At 38.1% G+C, this 19088-nt stretch overlaps 1 protein-coding gene across 1 annotated transcript in view; it reads right to left on the bottom strand.

Annotated features, from left to right (window-relative positions):
- The window catches only part of si:dkey-106n21.1 (solute carrier family 23 member 2), a gene marked incomplete at its 3' end in the record, with an annotated part of 44820 nt that extends 27030 nt beyond the window's left edge, over window positions 1–17790 (bottom strand). The window contains 5 exon segments of the mRNA XM_035664396.1: window positions 1902–2083; window positions 3567–3750; window positions 5548–5705; window positions 10366–10518; window positions 17520–17790. Of these exon segments, the coding sequence (XP_035520289.1) occupies window positions 1902–2083; window positions 3567–3750; window positions 5548–5705; window positions 10366–10518; window positions 17520–17591 (749 nt within the window).
- Window positions 17791–19088: the final 1298 nt, after the last annotated feature.

The following is a 19088-nucleotide window of genomic DNA, read 5'->3' as shown; positions in this document are numbered from 1 at the left end:
GATGTGCTGAACCTTTTAAAACCCACAAGGATCACTTTATGTAATGACTTTAGTCTGCATTATCTGGAGATGGCGGCGGTAAATGAAGACAGATTTCACGAGGTTGGACAGGGCAGGAGCAAAGGTAAATGAATGGAGAGATAAAGTGGAACAGTGACTTGCAGTGGCAGTAGCTGTGGAGATTAGGTGGATTTAAGTAGTGGACTTGACTGCTTTCATAAAGAAACAAAGGGGGTGGAAAACAAGCAAATACATACTGAATTAATACAAACATTTGGATGCACAGAAACATGGTACTTTGATTTTGTTGGAATGTGTAAACAGGATGGAAGGACTTCTTTTTCAAGGAAAGTTATTAGTTTCCCATGTGATCCTATGTCTTATCTTACTGTACTGTATTTGTAAAGCTAAGGTTTGTTGTTGCTACGTTGCTATGTTCAAATATACCCACATTAATCTTATTATATCAATCAAGAATTGCAATTTTATCATTACTCCTAATCTTATTAAGCTATAGAAGAGACATACAGTACAGTGTATTCACACATTATTTTGTCCACAATACAGTTCAACAGCACTACAGCATCCAAACTGATCACAGAGTTTATTAAACTCTTCTCTGCTGAAAGTACATATACATACAAAAAATAAAGGAAAAACCTGAATAAGTGAATTAAGAGACTTAACAAATTACAGATGCTCTAATGCAGAGTATGAAGGGTTCCTGATGAAAATAATGCGGCCCTCATAATAACCCACATTTCACCGCAATTAAACAGATGCTTGCTGTGAGACCCCCTAACTAAGATCATGTGCAACCAATTGCCTTCGGAAGTCGCACACTTCATTAAATAGAGTCCACCTGTGTGCAATTTTATCTTAATATGAATACACCTGTTCTGTGAAGGCCTCAGAGTTTGTTGCAGAATGTTGCTAAAGTAAAAAGCAGGGTTATGTTATAAAAACAAATATGCAACGCTTTGAATATTTCACAGAACACTATCATTATAGAACCCAAGATCAGAAAATTTAAACATATGGCACAGCAGCAAATCTACCAAGAGAAGGCTTTGCACCTAAAATGATGAAATGGGCAAGGAAAGCATTAACCAGAGTAACCAGTACCCAAAAGGCCAATGGTAACTCTAGAGGAGCTGGGAAGATCCACAGCTCAGGTGGGGGAATCTGTCCACAAGAATACAATTAGTAATGTACTAATGTAAGAGTAGCGAGAAGAGAGCCATTGCTGAAAGAAATCCCATTTCACATATGAAAGAATGTACTCTGGCCAGGTGAGATCAAAAATGGAGGGAATCCTGCGAGATAGTTCAGGCAGTCAACTCGAGCTGCGCTGCTATACACACATGACATGCCTCACTCCATAATCACTAAACGCACCTTCCAATCTGGCAGCCTTTAAGATTGCAAAATTTTCCCCAGCTCTCTCTCCCTCTGCTCTGTCAATGGCCGCTGTTGCTCTGCATCCGTATGCAGCCTGCTGCTGCGTTTTGTAAGCCCCCCACCCCAGCATCCACCTGTAGCCGTAGGTTGTCTGACTGAAATGAATGTTAAATGCTATGTGAGGCAGAAAACCCATCGCTCACCCTAAGCACACTATCCCCACATTCATCAGCGGGTACTGGGAAACTCGGCAGGAATGAGGGCACGATGGATAGAGCCAAATACAAGGCAATTTTAGAATAAAACTCGTTTCAGTCTGTAAGAGACTTGGGTTGAGTTTTACCTTCCAGCAGGACAATGACCATGAGCACACAGCCACAGATACACTGAAATGCATATGCATATATAGGGGTGCATATAAATATATATAGTATATTGTTTGTTTGTGATTAACATGTTTATATCGTTTGTGCAACACATTGGTGTAAACAACTACTCACAGAGCAGCTATTCCCCAGTGACCTCCAGACTTCTTCCCAGCTTCAATGAACAGTGACAGGCCGATCAGGTTGATGGTGGGAGCGATAGCCAGCGGGCCAATGCATTTCAGCACAAGGCCCACCAGTCCAGAAAATCCTAGGACGATCTGCAGTAGAGAGGACACCAGGATGGCCCCCTGGATCTGTGGACAGCAAGGCACACAATTACAGAATTACAGAAGATACACACAATTACATAAGCCAGATTTTTTGTACTCAACTGTGCATCATAGCATACCAATGGTATTCCAGGAGGCATCTTTAAACTAAAAAGTTTTATGGAGAAAATGTAATGTTATGTCATGTGATCTTAACTTATGTTAACGAATGATGTATGAACTATTGAACTATTACTATTCCATAGTAGTTACCCATGTGAAGTCTTACATTAAGACAAAATAAGAAAAAAAAGAAAAGAGAGGTGCTGCACATGAGATAAAAAAAACCTGTTTAAACTGCAGAGGTAGCTTCATAAATCCACCTCTACAGATGGCTTTAAGATTCTCACCTTGAAGTTGTTATTCTGTTGAACGTCAAGCCTACAGTTCCACTATTCTGCATAGTTCTGTCTTGTCAAACTGATATATAATTAAGTGTTCAAGTAAAAGTAGCAAAACAGTGGTAAAGTCCTACCTCAGAAACTAGTAGTGAAGAGTTATCACATGTCAATCTTTCCTACTGAAAGCTATCTAAAGGTGTGGTAACTGTACAATCAGTCCCCTTCAGAAGTCCCTCTTTTTAAACAAACATGACATGTATATGTTGAGAAAAATATTTTACGCAAACACCTGCTGACAGAAGGAGATACAATGATGCAGTCATTGCAGGAGCTCACCACTAAACACGCGAACTCCTGGCTCGACCATGAAAAGACCTTCATCCTATATAGTTTTTACACTAATCATTCGCTTTACCTACTTTTTAAGCTTTTACTTGCACTTCCAGGTTTTTCCTTAAATGCTTCCCAGATTTTTAGTAGAAATCTTGCCTTTTTATTTTTTCTGGGTCTTGTTTAACCTAATGTTTGTGTTTTTACCTACATAGCCTCGCATTTGAACACACTTTTGGGGTACTGTTTCACCGGTACATTGTGTCCCTCAATGTAAAGTGTCACTGGTGAAACCCCTAACCCAAAATTGTGTTCAAATGCGAAATTGTGTCCTCCCACCAAAATCTGGAGATTTATGCCCTAAATATTCACTTTTTTTTTTTTTTAAGGTTTTTATTCACAACACCAGGTAGTACTTTATCTGAATTTCAAGGTTTGTTTGTCTGAAATTTTGTCATTTTAAGACAGTTCTTGAGTTGGTGTTTTTAACCATAGTTTTTAGCTCAAATTTTACCAATTTGTTTAAATTCAGTATTGCCAAGTTTGGCATGCAAATCTCTTAAGTTGGTCAATTTTGTGTATGCTTTCTGGATGCAGACATGTAGCGATGAGGAGAATGTTCTGAACCATATGACTGTTTCTCAACATGCAAACATTAAGGTGTGACAAAAATGATACAGGATCTTCATCGTTCCCCTTCAATCCATTACCACTGCTAAGGTGACCGATTGGATTCCGTGCAAGGATATTTAAGGTGCTGAGAATAATCTTCTGGCTAAAGTAAATATGATACATACCTCACGCATTCTTGACATCCATATCTCATCAGAACTTTCCATTTGCAGGGGACTGGTGCCATTCTGAAGCTGAACAGACAGCATCACAGATTCTTTTGGGGCTGGACACTGCCACTTGGGTAGAGCAAGAATGGCCAGGGTTGGAGTGATAAAACTGAAGGTCCCACCCTGGAGGATTGGTAACCTGCAATTCAGTAAGGTGACAGGGTTAAAGGTAAGAGATCACTGGACCATATGATGTCATGTCTCTGTAGACCTGAAAGACCTGGATATGCTCAAATATTCATCCTGTCAATCCTCCTGCAGGCTCGATTTAACTTGAAACCCCTTACAGGGTTGGCAGTGGCGGGGCTTCCATGGTGGCACTTGTAAAACTTGTAAAAACTTGTAAAATATGATATTTCTTATATATATATATTAAACTTAAACAGTTTATACAACTATAGCTGCAACCATTTCATGGTTCCAGCTGTGAATATTTGCTTTTTTTTATCCTTTTAATTATTTAATTAATTTGTATTTATTTTAAATAATTTTAAGGTTTGTACTATTAGTTGTGCATTTTGAAGGTGTCACTTTGGGCTCTAGATAATTGTGAAGTCATTTCTAACTATTTTTTTGAATTTTTGCAAACCAAACAAGCAATAGATTATGGATTATGGAGAAAATAATAATAATAATGAATAACCATTCCATGATGAAAATAATCATTAGCTGCACTATATAAAACAGTTTAAAACAAGCTCTACCTCAACCAACTACAACTACTGCTTCTACTTCAATGTAATACTCATAATAACCTAATGATATAATACAATATATATTATAGTATTACAACAGTCACACCTTTATGATAAATACTATTTATCTAATTATACTTACTTTTACTTAAGTAATATTTTCAATGCAAGATCTTTACTTGTAAAGTATTTTTACATGGTGGTATAAGTACTTTTACTTATGTAAAGGATCTAAATACTTCCACCACTGCTTTTGTTATGTTGCAGCGTATGTATTTCTATGCACTTTTTAAAAAATATATTCTTTATATTCTCTTATTTCACTAAGCCCTTCATACCACAGTTTTGAATGGTCCAATACAAATAAAGATTAACTGTTTTATTATTCAATATCAATGTGCTGGGATTCCATTTTTGTCCCCTTAAGCTTTTGCCAAACTGTGTAGGTAAAGAACTCAAACAAAAGCATTAGCTATTTGCTCAGGCTTACTGTTACAGTGCTGAGTGGGCCGAAAAGTGTGTGTGGAGCCCTGTACTGTATGTGTGGGAGGCAGCTGCACTGTTGTGAAGCATAGAGATTGATGCGTCAGTTTCAGAAGGATTTTCCTATCAAAGTGCCAAACAGCTTCCAGGATCTCACATCTCTGTTATAAAAGGAAATCCACAAAATAAGCTGCGTAAAATTTAGAGATCGCACAGCTTTGAGGAAAACTATTTCGGAACTTATCTTGAAGGGGAAATCTCACTTCCACTGTGACACATAGAGCCCAGTGGTGGACTGACACAGTTTAACTCTACATGAACCACCACAGGGGTCTCTCTGTACGCTGAGTTGTAAATTCAGACTGTTGCACATAGAGCTCAGCACTGGCATGAAGTTTGTTAAATCATGACAGGACCACTGCAAGGAGGTATTATAAGGTCAGTGTTGGAGGACAGAAGTATACCGTCACGTAATCCTCATCATCAGACACGCAAAACATTCAGGGCAAAGGTGTGTGAAAAGGAAAACACATGAGAGTTTCCTGCATCTTGTGAACATTCTTAACCTTTCTTGCTGTAAATCTAAAACTTTTATGTAGTGCAGACAGCACTACATAAAAGGTGAACACACACACACCAATGAATACCAGCCCACAGAGAGTTAGAGTACTTAAAATGTTCACACGCAAGCAGAAGTTGTCAAATCTGAAAAATTTACTCAATGTGTAACTTCCTGTGAGATAATAAGGGGGTGTTACCTGGTACCGACAGCTGTCTGCAGCAGCGTACATAATCCAGACACAAAGAATATGGTGGAGATGAGCTGGCTTTTGGCAACGTTGTTGTCCTTTATGCAGAGGGGCTCGGCCAGGATCAGCGGGACTGCGATGATGCCACCGAACGCGAGGATGTAATGCTGTGGAGGCAGATGAATGTGGATACATTTGGGGACTCTTAGGAGGGGTAAAACAAAGTTGTTTTTTATTTCAATATGTAAATCAGAAGTATTTATGTTTTTCCAAATCAAGAGATTTACCTTAATTACTTTTGGTTGCAAGTCACACAATGCAATGCACACAATGAATGGTGGAAAAACAAGATGCTAAAAAAAACCTTCATAATAGCTCTATAACTAATATGTATCAAGAAGAGTTATTGTAAGCTAACAAAAAGTCACTTTCTTTTATGAAATACAGATTGTGGCAGAGTTTTGAACAATCCAGCATAATATCCCTCTAAACTGATTACAATTTATTCATTTTAAAATGTAAAACTTTGGTACAGTATTTTTTATTAATATAGAAAACTGATTTTGAATTGAACAGTGATGTCTTAACTTTTTCTTCAAGAACAACAAAAAAACAAACAAACTGTGAAACATCTGTGTCTGTGAAATTGAATGCAATCACCAGAAAACAAATACTGCCAATTTGAACTTGTTTAAACACACAGACAAATGCAAGGCTTAACTGTACTGCACACTCTTCCTATGTTTGCATATGTGTGTGTTGGGTTGGTGGGGATTGCCATTGATTCAAAAGAATTTAGACTAAGAGAAAAACAATTAAAGACAGATGTTGACAGGCCTCACCTGATTTATAGAGGTATTTTCGACCCTACAACTCGCAGAGGAACCTAGGAAGATTACTCCTTTAGGAAACAAGACCACTTACAAGGCCTCATACATGTCAAGTAACTCTATATTCATCTCAGATTTACAGACATGGAAACATTTACAAATTGAACATGGAAACTGAGAAAGTGATGCTCATAAAGTATGAGACCAAAGGGTGTTTGGCCTGAATGACCAAACCCCCGTCACGTTTTATGTACTAATTTTCACCATGTTTTGAGTATGTCAACAGCCACTTTGTTGCCTCAAAAGTCAGCACTGTCAAGATGGTTTACTATTGACCAAGACTGGTCATGTTTGGTCATGTTTCATAGAGAGTCAAATCCCTCCCCTTCCAGTGGGAATTTATTTCAGAAAAAAATATGTATGACACTGACACAATTCCGTTTTTTTTTTGTTTTGTTTTTTTCCGTTGCTTCCCAGCTGATAAAAGGAGGAGGAGGAGTTGCTGGAGAAAACCGATCAGGTAAGATAAGATAAGGTGACAGCCATGTTGGTGTTGGTAGCAAAAATTGTGCAAGACAAGAGGCGGTTCACTGAGCGGTTTCACAGAAGACTAAATGTTACTATGACAAACTGCGACTTTCATGACTTGCAAAATTATCTTTTAAATTGGCAACCATCATATGTATGATTCATGGCACAATTCCGACACGACCAAAACATATATAGACTGTTTTTAAATAAGGTCCCATGGATGACACTGGTAGGGGAGGAACTTTGCTATCTATTGAAATCTCAAATTTTAAAAGAAGAATTTTTAAATTATCTCGTGTCCAAATTTAAAAAGAAGAGAGCACTTTTTGGATTTTGATTAAAGGTTAAATGAAATTTTGAATGAAATTAATTTTTTTCAGAATTCAATTTTTTACGTGGATTACAGTAGCAGTTTGCACATTACGTCTCAAATTGCCTGTTTTGCGTTGTTTGCAGTTGCTCAAATCGATCAAAGGGAGAAACAACAAGGAGCTTTTATTGAGTACCAAAAGTTGGTGTCCATAAGGGAGAAAAATGCAAGAAATTGACAGAAAAACCCTTGTAAAAAATGGCTTGGGAGTAGAGAGGTCTAAAGTAAGTGTCCATATAAGATAGTATAGTCATGGGTAGCCAAATGCTGGATATAAATACTAAGACTTCTGGAAGAAAAATTGTTTAAATTACATCAAACGCAGCTAGGAGAACCTTGGTGACATGTCCTACAACATTCAAATGCGGGGGAATTGTGCTGCCTGTCTAACCATCCTGCAGATTTATCCCTTTCTACTGAATGACGTGATGTAGCGAGCAACATTTGTGATTAAAAAGTCAAACGTCCTCTTCTTCTCATGTGTTTCCTGTTTGGAAGACAGTGGTTTTAAAGTGCCCAATGAAACGAAAATGTTAACGAGTGCTAACCTTTATAAACACTTTGTTGTTAACCTTAATGTGTAATTGCTGTCATCTCTCTGGGTTTCAGTTGGATGGTTTTCATATTTATTCTTTTCATCAACAATACAAATACCTGTAAAATTAGACATGATACCAACAACAGCAACAAAAAAAGCACCGACTGTTAGGCAAGGCAAAGACCTATGTCTTACGTAATGGCTGCTTCCTTGGCTGGTGGCCGTCAGTAGCTTAGTATCAGCCATAAGAAAAACTTTTCAGTTGAACTTTATGAACCTCATTACAAGGCGAGGCAGTCCCCATTAATATACTTTGAGATACAGTGCCACGGTGTACCTAAGGCTGCGAATAATGATTATTTTAATTATCAATTAATCCCTGATTTGCTTCTTGATTTTGTTTGAAATGTCATTAAAAAATGCCAATCCCAGTTTCACAGAGTTTAAGGTGCTGCCTTTTATGTCTTGTTTTGTTCAACCAACAGTCCAAACCCCAAAGAACGTACACTATCATAGAAAACCAGCAAATGAGAGGGCTGAAACAGAGGAGCTGGGCATTTTTCCTTAAAAAGGACTTTGGCAACACTTGCCAAACTACTAAACAAAATATAATAAATATATATTTTTAAAACAAAGTAAACACTTAAAAGATCACAAGCTTTGGCTGCATACCACATAGTACTTTTCCTGGAAGTCATGATACTGATTTCTGGGAAAAGGATGTAGTTTGTGTTCAAGTGAAAACAATGAGGTGACCGAAAGAGGTGCAAGGGGCTATAAAAATGGAAAAGTTGGAGAAAGGTAATGATCCCTGTGAAAAAAGAAGTTTTTGCAGCTGTTTTTTTGCAGGGGGGCATTGCCTTTAAACACCATGACACTCTTGAGATAGTTTATACTGGGGTGCACTATTCTTACATTTCTACACATAGCCTGGTGTCATATCACACAGCAAGCTTAAAAAAAATGCCTATGACAGAATAAGGGGTAACTGTTTACAGAAATGATGCAATTATGAATAACATACAAAAAATGTCTTATATCACTGCAAATAACTTTCTTAAGGGTATGGGGCTGTAGTTTTTACCTTTGATGTGTTCCAAAATGTGTGCTTACTGAATGTGTTCTTCAAAGAAATGCACATAAATGATAACAAAACTGGAAAAAACAAGAAACTAAGCAGCCAATAGTTATAATATTCACAGCGGTCAACAGACGTGTCTTGTTTGATACTCACAGCTTGAAAGAATAAACATTAGTATGAAATATGTTAAAAAGTACCACAGTATGTTCCTGACTTTTACTTTCCAAGGGTCTTTAATGCACAATAAAACAAAATATTAAGCTCTTAAACTAAATTGCTGATTTATCTATTTTGCTGGGCTACCTTGTAACTAATTTTACTGCATGATTCAAATGTCATGGCTGCTCTGCTCTGAAATAAAACTCATGACCTTCTGGTCTTCTGATTTTGTTACGTAAGACTTTTTATCATCTCCTTTTTACTGTCCATTTCCCGGTTTATTAAAATATTCTCCTAATCTCTACATGTTGTGTGCGGGACACTTTCCCTCACCCTAGATGTCCACTTGTAATAAACCAAATAAAGTACCCTGAAGTTTTCTCCTCAAACATGCGATTTGGAAGTATAATTTATTGAGAAATGTTCAGAGCTGCTAGATAAGAGGATATCAGGTTTAATGACAGAATCAAATCCATGTGGATTATAGACTCATAGTAAGTGACAGCTGCTTAAAAAGGAGTGTAACATTTTCAACATCATGAGAATGGCAGCTTCAACTTTTGAATGTCAGCAAAATCTTTTTATATTTTACAGTGAGAGCCACTGGACTCGATTTAGAAAAAATCTGCTGGATTGCTTTTAGAGCACAAAAAGTTGTACTGTTCTTGGAATGAACAAAAAGCAGATGTTGAACCCACTGACAGAGCACAGAATCTTTGGACTGCCAGGATGAGGTTTTAAGGCCCATGCCGGGGGTACCAGTGGGGAATGCTAGCAGGGAGCGGCATCGGAATAGGCACCAGAACCAGAGCAGGCTACGGAGCCCAGCCTCCTACACCGACAGAGACCAGTTTGATTACAGGGAATACGGTGCCGAGGTGATTTACAGCCAATCCTCCTCCTGTGAAAGCTCCTGTTCTATCGGTGTAAACACCAACACTCCCTCAGTGGTCTGAGCTCCATGTCTGGGAGGAGTCAGCTATTGGTCATCGGACTGCATGCAGTTAGCAGTCACTATAGCAACAAGTAAAGCCATATGTCTATCAACAAACTAACTTTCCTTAAAAACTGAAAAAGCACTCTCTGTGAGACATACTGAGCAGAATGGCCAAATGACTAGAAAGACTGAGACTAGAAAGATTGAGCAGGTGAATGGGTGTGTATCCAGATATCCAGTTAGAAAAACCAGTTGGAAACCTATAGTATTCAGAGCAGTCTTAAACCTGTGCATTTTGTTCACAGGAATTACTTTAAAGAGGAATTTATGCAGTACTATTACAACTCAGACAAGACCAAACAAGCCATGAGATTAATTTACCTGGAAGCCAAGCAGAATGCAGAGGTACCACGGTGGCCTGTCATTGAGGGAATAAACCAGATCTACACCTCTGTCCACAGTCTCCTCCAGGGGCTCTGTGTGTGGCTCCCCAATGTCCACTGTCAGCTGTGGCTGTTCATCACTGTCTTTGTCCTTGAAAAGAAGCACACCAAAGGCAGACAAGTCATTCATTTATCAATTTTATTTATCCAAGCAACATCAAATAAAAAACAATATTTTCTTACCAATTGAGGTTTAATTCCATCCAGACTATTTGGAGACATACACCAACTCCCAGAATATTCTGACAACACAAACATATCTCAAACCAGTCTCTCACTGTTGGGTTGCACATACCAGAGACTCTCACTGTGCCAAGGCCATTTTAATGGTTTTGCTTTTTCACTGTTTTCTTTCCAGTGTAATCTAGAGCTGTTGGTTTAGTTTAGTTCAGATGAGAGACATAAATACTGAGCATACGCAATGGAATTAATGAGATGAGTTATGGCGTGTGGAACATCCATGTGGGCGATTATGGAAGGCAAGTGGGGTGAACACCACATACCTTCTCCCAAATCCTATCAAGATGCTGTTGATGAAGGTGCCTAAAGCTCAACTGCTCTGGTGGTCCTCCCACACAACATTTTTGACCTTTTACAGTCATGTAAAATTTCATGTATTGTTCGAAAGACAGTGATTTTTGTTGCACTATGGCATTTTCCTCCACTCTGTCACCTTCAGAGATTATAGCATCCTTATTTTTGTGTCAAAGCAAGACAAGATTTGACAAAGAGGTACTGAGTTTGCTGGATTGGGGTCCAGCCACTGAGAGTGGCTGGATTGAGGTATACAGAAACCTGAAGAGAGGATGTTTGGACAGCTGTTGTTAAAACTTAAGTAAGATATTGACCATATTTTGTAGCCACTGCTATAAGTTTTTACAGAGAGATGAAAGTACATGTTTCTGCATTGTATTCATTACATGTTTAGTTTGGTATGTGTGCGTGCGTGCAGGTGTGTGTCATCGTTCTACAGAAGGAATGGCAATAAGATAAGATAAGATATTCCTTTATTTGTCCCACAATGGGGAAATTCCGAACAATGGGGAAATTCCGAATATCAATAATAATCAATAATTGAGGAAACTGAAGTTCGGGGTATTTTAAATATGCATAAAAATGAAGGTTATATATTTGCATTCATTTGAATTAAGTCAATGTAATGCTGGTAAGGTAATGGTTTGCAGACAGTGTACCACTAGTATGAAAAATTAACTTTTGTCAGGGGGAAAGTGGTATTCAGGTTTAACAATCAGGGAAAATGACCTGAGGTCTGGAGCTCTGTGCCCTTATTTTTGGCTCTGACTACTGTTCAAATGTCTGGAAACATGATGCCAAAACGCCAGAGGTTCTGTTTCCATCAGGGGCACATAAATCTGTGTAGGGGTGATACAAGGTATTTTATATCAAAGTGTCAGCTAAATAACATAAGTTATGTGTAATGTAACTCCCTCACTGTTCATGTTTTGCAAGATTCAGTTTACTCTTACAAATACCAAAAATCCTTGAAACCACAGACCGTATTTGTATTTCTTCTACTACTTCTTCGACTTGAAAGAATACTGTTCCTGGAAAGACAAGTTTTTCTTTGCCGTTTAAATCATTTTGGTGAGATAGAGCACAAGACAAATCACAGAAATGTTAGAAAAATAGATATCGAGTGTGGTCCTCTGGTCTTCAGGTATGCAAGACTGAAGGCTCTGGCTTTCTTCCCAAAGAGAGATAGAGTAGGTCAGGTGGTTAATGTGAAAAGAAATAAGTCTCAATAACAGTGACAGATGTGATACACCAATAGAAGCACTTTATATATATATAAAACTAGACTAGAGCCTGTTCTGTCCAGGGACTTTCTTTGGTATCATTTGGAAAGAAGTGATAGGTGTTGATGGCGATGTGACTTGCATTAATAACTATTAAGTGTGTGTGAGTGATTTTTAAGGGCCACCTGATATGTGAGACCAGGGGCTGTCTTCAAATGCAAAGAGGTCAGCTCCTTCCTAAAACAGGCCACATGGGACAGATCATTTTCCTGTGGGTTTGTACAAACACTTCTGAGGATGTTTGAAGTGCAAAACTGATTTGGTGGTTACACAATGCATTAACACTATAAAGACATAGAATAACACCTCTGGCCAATTGAGATATATCAGAATCAGAAATACTTTAATAATCCCTGTGGGGAAATTACTTAAAGTTATATAAGGTACCCCAACCGTTCTGCCTTCTGTTTTCAGGATTATGTATATGTGTATACAGAATATGATGAGATGAGATGCCCTGTGAGACCCATTAAGTGTCATCAAATGCAAAGAGGTCAGTTCCCTCTTGACACCATCCACATGGGACATATCAGTTTCCAAAGGGTTTGTTTAAACTCTTTTGAGGATGTGTCTGTTTGAAGTCAGTCAATGACACCATTGTCTCACATTCAGGGGGGTTGTTTTAAAGATGGAAATGGTGGAGATTTAGGTAAGGACATGTAAGATTGCATTGCAAGGAAAAGGTGTAACAAACAGCAAGATGTTTTCAAAGTGAAAGGGGAGACACGATGACATGGAACCCTGGTGGCTGTATTTTAAGTTATAGCTGTAATCCTGCTGAAGTGTGTGAGTACTTACAGCTCTGCATTTAAAATCTTAATTGACAAATGAAACCACCTATCTGTCTCTTTCTCAGTCTATTGTATATTAGTAATTAATAACAATGTCTGGAATATTGCTTCATCGTTCTCATCGGATGCCTCAAATAGTAATCACTAGCACAAGATAACATCCAGACTTTTCTGAATCTAAGCCACATGTTGCAGCCTTCGCTCCGCAACTGGCATCCACACAAACAAAACACCTTGCTGTGCACCTCCCACCACTGCATCTGTCTCACACGAGAAAAACATGACAGAGACAGACCGTGCAAATGCAGACCCATCTGCATCACATTTTGTCTCTGTCTTTAATTCACTCTCCCATCGTAAAAGTTCTCAGCAGGTAGTGAACGCACACTGTTGATTCAGTGATAACATGGTCATTGCTTCCATCTAGTGGCTATCTACCTGCACTGTCCTGCACAGGAGAGGAGGCCATTGTAAGTACTTTTTGCAGTATCTTAAAGTTCCAAATACCTCAATTTTATTAGGGTGACAGCAGAGAGACACATATCTCAATAGCCTAGGGGTCTGAGACAATGACCATGTAATTGCAATTTCCATGGTTTGATTTCAGCAGGGGACATTTGTTGCATGTCACCCCTCCCCTTCTCTCTCTCTCTCTCTCCCTCTCTCTCTCTCTCTCTCTCCTCATTGCTCCATATTCCTCTCTCCCTCAAATTATAAAGGCAAGTTAAACCTCCCTCTGCGATGATCACTGTCCATAAGTGGCTAAATTGGATGCTTGTTACTTGTATAGCACTTTCTAGTCTTCCGGGACCACTCAAAAGCACTTTTACACTACATGCCACATTTCACCCTTGTCACCACATTCACACAGCGGATGGCAAAGCCCATCGAACAGGGAAACTATGCATTCATACACATTTCACACCCGATGCACAGCATCGGGGAGCAATTCAGGGTTCAGTATCTTGCTCAAGGATACTTCACATGTGGGCACCAGGAGCTGGGGATCGAACCAACAACCTTCCGATTAGATAACCAAAGTGTGACTCAAAATGTGAACCCTGATCTCTATACCAGTAGTATATAAATGTAACTTTTGGGAGATAGAGTTGCTCCTATACATACAGCTCATTTGTGCATGTTGACATTTACATTTTGATGGGAAAAGCAACAGACTTTTTCAATATTAAACCAATAATTTCATTATGGTATGTCAAATGTTATTAATGCTTTTTTGCTATAAGCAGATATCAATAATTTGCAACTTGGTTGCTAATTAATTATCATTAACAGCATTCATTAACAACAATAAACTCATTTTTTAACAGTTCATTTCCTAATGTACAAAGTAGTCACCACATCCGTCAGATAAGAAATGGAGTACACTATTTTTCTCTAAAATGAAGCATGCAAAAAAATATGTGGATCACCAATACTTTTTAATAAACAGAATTATAGACTGATAGACAGAAGTATGATGAAAGTGTTGTTAATCATCACTGATGCTAGCCAGCATGATTATTTAGTGTACAGTATCATGTGCTGACATGTGTGCCTTCCATGTTACAGCTGTGACAATATGGACAGAAAGGTCAGGCGTAGAAAGACCAATCAGTTTTCTGGCTGCATGGATGAACTTGGACTCTTCTAGTCAGTGACTGTAAGCATATTGAAGAAAGGGAAAGAACTGGTTCAGTGATGCTGTTTTAGTTTCCAAATGACTGATTGTCTCTGTTGGCTGGATAAGTGAACTTTTATGGTTTGATGATTCCAACTGAGGTTATTGTTTAGTCTCCTATGTTTTCATCTTTTAATCCAGAGGTCTGAAAGATTGGCTTACCAGGCCATTATTCTGTTTTTCCTATTTTTCAAAGTTAATATTTATATATGTATACTAGTTGATTACTGGTTAATGTGGCGAGTAACCCATTCCTAGCAGTCTGTAGCTGTTCAAAGTACAATATGAAGTGGAGTTCACACTTTGCCAGGGCAGCACCTAACCTGACACTGAAGTCAATGTCAAACAAACACTGACTTCCCCATATTCAACCATCTTTACCTTTGCTAATGTGTATAATGCTCTGCTGTTGGTGCTTACCTCACCTTGATAGCCAAACCAGTATCTCTATATTAAACATCAAATATGCATTTGGCTTAGAAAAACAATGCCATCAACCTGTCTAACCTCATCTGCATGTTCTTCACCATAAACTATGATTTACATACCCACATTAAATGCCAATCGTTTTCATTCACCTGTTTGAGGACACAAGTCAAGCAAACTGAGCTGGTCTTTTTGAGACCCACTCTTTGTCAGACTTGCAGACTAGCATAACTGAGGTTGTGTTTATTGATTTCCATAATGTCATACAAATATGCATGCACAAATATACATACAGCCATATTTAATAACACAAACTACTATCCACTGTATGACTTTTGTTTTCTCGACGACTAAACTTCCATTTTTGTGGTGACATATTTCCTAGCATAATGGTTTTTCTATACAATTGCTTAACGTTTCTTGGACCTTTGCTAGTTTTGTGTCTTTCTCCGTCCATGAAAGCATCACATTATATAAATTAGTTGTAACAAAACACTGTATTGTACTTTTACTTCTACTAACTCAGTTTCTTATCTTTGCAGCTGTGCCACTAATATCTACAGTAATATACAATAAGTAAAAACTGGAATGAGCCTCAAAACCTACCATTACCAATATAAAAAACAATCACCAGTGAGGAGTTCAAGGGTCAGAGTTACTGTACCATGGCAGCGTTCCATTACCCAAAGAATACTAAAGTCCCCAAAAAGTAACACGAGATGTAAGCAGAGTTAGACATTTTGTTTAACATGAAGCCAGCCTTTGTTTTGGGAGTTTAGCCTCTATCCACTAATGATACCCAAAACCCTAAATGGACATCCCTTGGACACAAAGCTGAACTGACGAACAAAAGCTTACTTGTGGAAAATGCAAGAAAAATGCCACAAACACATTTCCTTTCCCAATCTGTGGCATGGAACTGTTGAGTTCTAAGTAACCCAACCCTGGCAGGAAATACATTCTGTGAACCAGGTGTACTGTATATCGTTACAACTAACCAATTATAGCCACATCACAACAACGGAGGCGCGCTATGGACTTACCAAACAGACATCTAAAAAATGGGTCCATTTTAAGTAAATATACATGATTGCTACACTTGCGAAAATTGTTTGGTCTCTCTTTTAAAAAAATATCTTAATCTGCTTTTATTTTATTATGGTTGAACTCAATTAGCTACTATTACTTGTCTAAAGAAATTAAACTGCGTTTGATATTTTTAGCTCTTAGGAGCAGCTTAGACACTGCAGGAAATCTTAATAAGGCACTACATATGCTATTTAACTGTTCACTCACTTAAATATTACAAAGGATAAGACTGCCAGTGGGACCATGGATTTTGTATTTGTTTAAATTGCGAAATAATGTGTCTATAAATCTATAAATTGAAGTCACACCATTACCTTATCACCTTGTTGTTCTGAAGCATTTATCTAACATACACTACTACTACCCAAAAAAGCCTATAATTACCCAGCAACGCCAACAAATATACAAAAAAAACAGGGTCCACAGTTCTAAAAGAGTTATTGTGAAATATATTTACATACTCAAAAATGAATTATGAAAAGTTAATATGGAAACCAAAGTAAGTCCTAGTTCAACATATTTGAATTCATTGTATGGGAGAAGTCTCTCACTGGGCCTTTTTATAGTAGTGGCAGGTAGTATACAATGCAAGGATAAAAATAATAAATGAGGCCCTGTGCCTCTGCCTGTATTATTTTGCAGATTTTGACAGACTGACATATTCGCCCATCTGCACTCTAAGCTGTTCTGTTTGTTTGCTCTTCCCATTTTTTTTTAAATTCTTCAGTTAATTGGAATGTGGAGAACAAAGGGGAAACATCAACTTGGGCTCAGCTGTGTACACTTGCACACCCCATGCAGCCTGACCCTTTTACCATACACAAACCACACGTCCCCACTTCACTATCCTTTATTCAGTTTCTGTTTCCTGATTGGTGTTTTATCAAAGAGCATTTCTAGTTTCAGCTTGGAGCTCTTTGATCCGTCTCAACTGCACATGGTTAAACTTTGTCACATACTTTGAAACCATGCAATCGATTGCACTGAAACATCCCGTCTTTTGTGGAACACATGCACACTGGTGATTTCACATTCCACAGTGGCTTACGTTTAGCTCTTACTGTTGTAATGTAACATAGCACTGTATTTCTCTCTCTAGTTCTCGCTTTCTCTTGGTAGGAAAAGCTAAATAATAAGACATAAATACGAAAAACTTAAAGTTATTCATATTAAAAAGATTTTTGCTTTATCTCACATTCTTACCCAGTGTTTGACACTTTTTTTCCCTTTTTTTTTGTCAAAAAAGCCAGACTGAACAATTAAGACAGAATTAAGATGACACTACACTTACCCCGAATGCAGGATTGACTGTCCCCTGCCCCTTTAGTCCAAGCTCTATTTTCTCCTCTGTAGTGAGACGCATTCTGGTAAAATGAGGTAAGGTGGTGTATAGTTGCTTCTGAGGACCAAAGTGGACTCACAAGTGGACACACAAATTCACAAACACACGCGGTGGGAGTATAACTCTGACTGGACCCGAAGACCTAAGAGGACAACATGAGTGACCACCTCGCGTCACCAGGGAAGCTGAGTATCACAGTCAAAAAGAGAGTGGCTCAATTGTTTTGTAATCTCCTCTCTGGCACTGAAACGTTTCTGGTCTGTGTATGCTTTAGTTACTCTGACTTAAGGTCATGTGCCTGCTGTTGTGTGACGATGGATCCTATGAGAGGAGACAGGCATGTTTGTCACATGAATCTTTAATTTGTCATACTAATTCAGATGCTCTTCTCTTATCAAAAGAATCAAAAGAAGTGTGAAGTTAAGACATTTTGGGAAGCTGTCATTGTGTGGGGTTTCAGAGGATCAACATTCAGTGTTTGATTTGATTCTTAGCTTTTTTACCAATTTGTTAAGATACAGTAGTTCACCTATACTACAATAGACACCATGTTATCACTCAACACATTATAATACTTGACATTAAGGTAGGATGAAATTGTCATTACCTTACCTTGCCACCAGTATCTGTTGTTACTCATTCACCGTTATTTTGTATGTGTTTTTTTTGCTGAACCGTAGCAAAGCAGGGTCCAAAAGGACAGAGGGTGTACAGACAAAACATTCTGGGAAGAAGCAAGAAGTCATCAAGTGTTACTAGAAGATCACCATAAACATGGCTTCACACACTGCTACACAGCTCCTCAGTGCTGAGGAAGAATTGTAATTAATTGTAAACTCATGTCTCTATAGGTTAAATATATTTTATACAATTTGACTCTGCCAGCAAAATATCATTTACTCAAATGTAATGTTCTACAATGTCCGCTAATGTAATGACATGTTCTACAGATGCCTGTGAACTTCTGTATTCAACGGAGCAAGAAAAAACGAACACAACAACCCTTAGAAGTTGTCTTTCTTGAATGTAATGCCCTGGGCAGATAGTGGGTGCCTAGCCTCAAAAATTGGGAGGTGCACGGCCACATGCAGGAGCTGCGTCGAGCATTAAAAAAGCTTAGGAGCACCATACAGTACATGGTCAAACCACATACTAGGTTTCTACCTAGTCTTGTTTAATGAGTGTAATTTGTTGTTGTGTTCCTTTTTCAAAAGAAATTCTCCAAGAAATGATGTTCATGCTCCACTAACTTGCAACAGTAAATACATTTTTTCCTAAATGTAATACTGCCCAATTTATTCATCAACATATTGGGAAACATTCATTCATGTATTTGCGTACTTGCAAAATGTTCCTACAGTACCCAATAGCTTGCACAACAAGGAACAACAAGAACTTTTATTTATAATGAAGCTATGTTTTCTTTTGTGTATAACCACCTCGTTATCTAGAATAAGAACCAATATATTTTGAAAGAGACAAAATAATTTTTACCAGTTTCTGGTAAACTTCACTAGA

Source organism: Morone saxatilis, unplaced genomic scaffold, assembly GCF_004916995.1.
Source record: "Morone saxatilis isolate NCDOM2014 unplaced genomic scaffold, NCSU_SB_2.0 Contig2, whole genome shotgun sequence".
In the NCBI taxonomy this organism is placed as follows: Eukaryota; Metazoa; Chordata; class Actinopteri; family Moronidae; genus Morone; species Morone saxatilis.
This window is presented reverse-complemented; position numbering and strand designations above follow the sequence as displayed.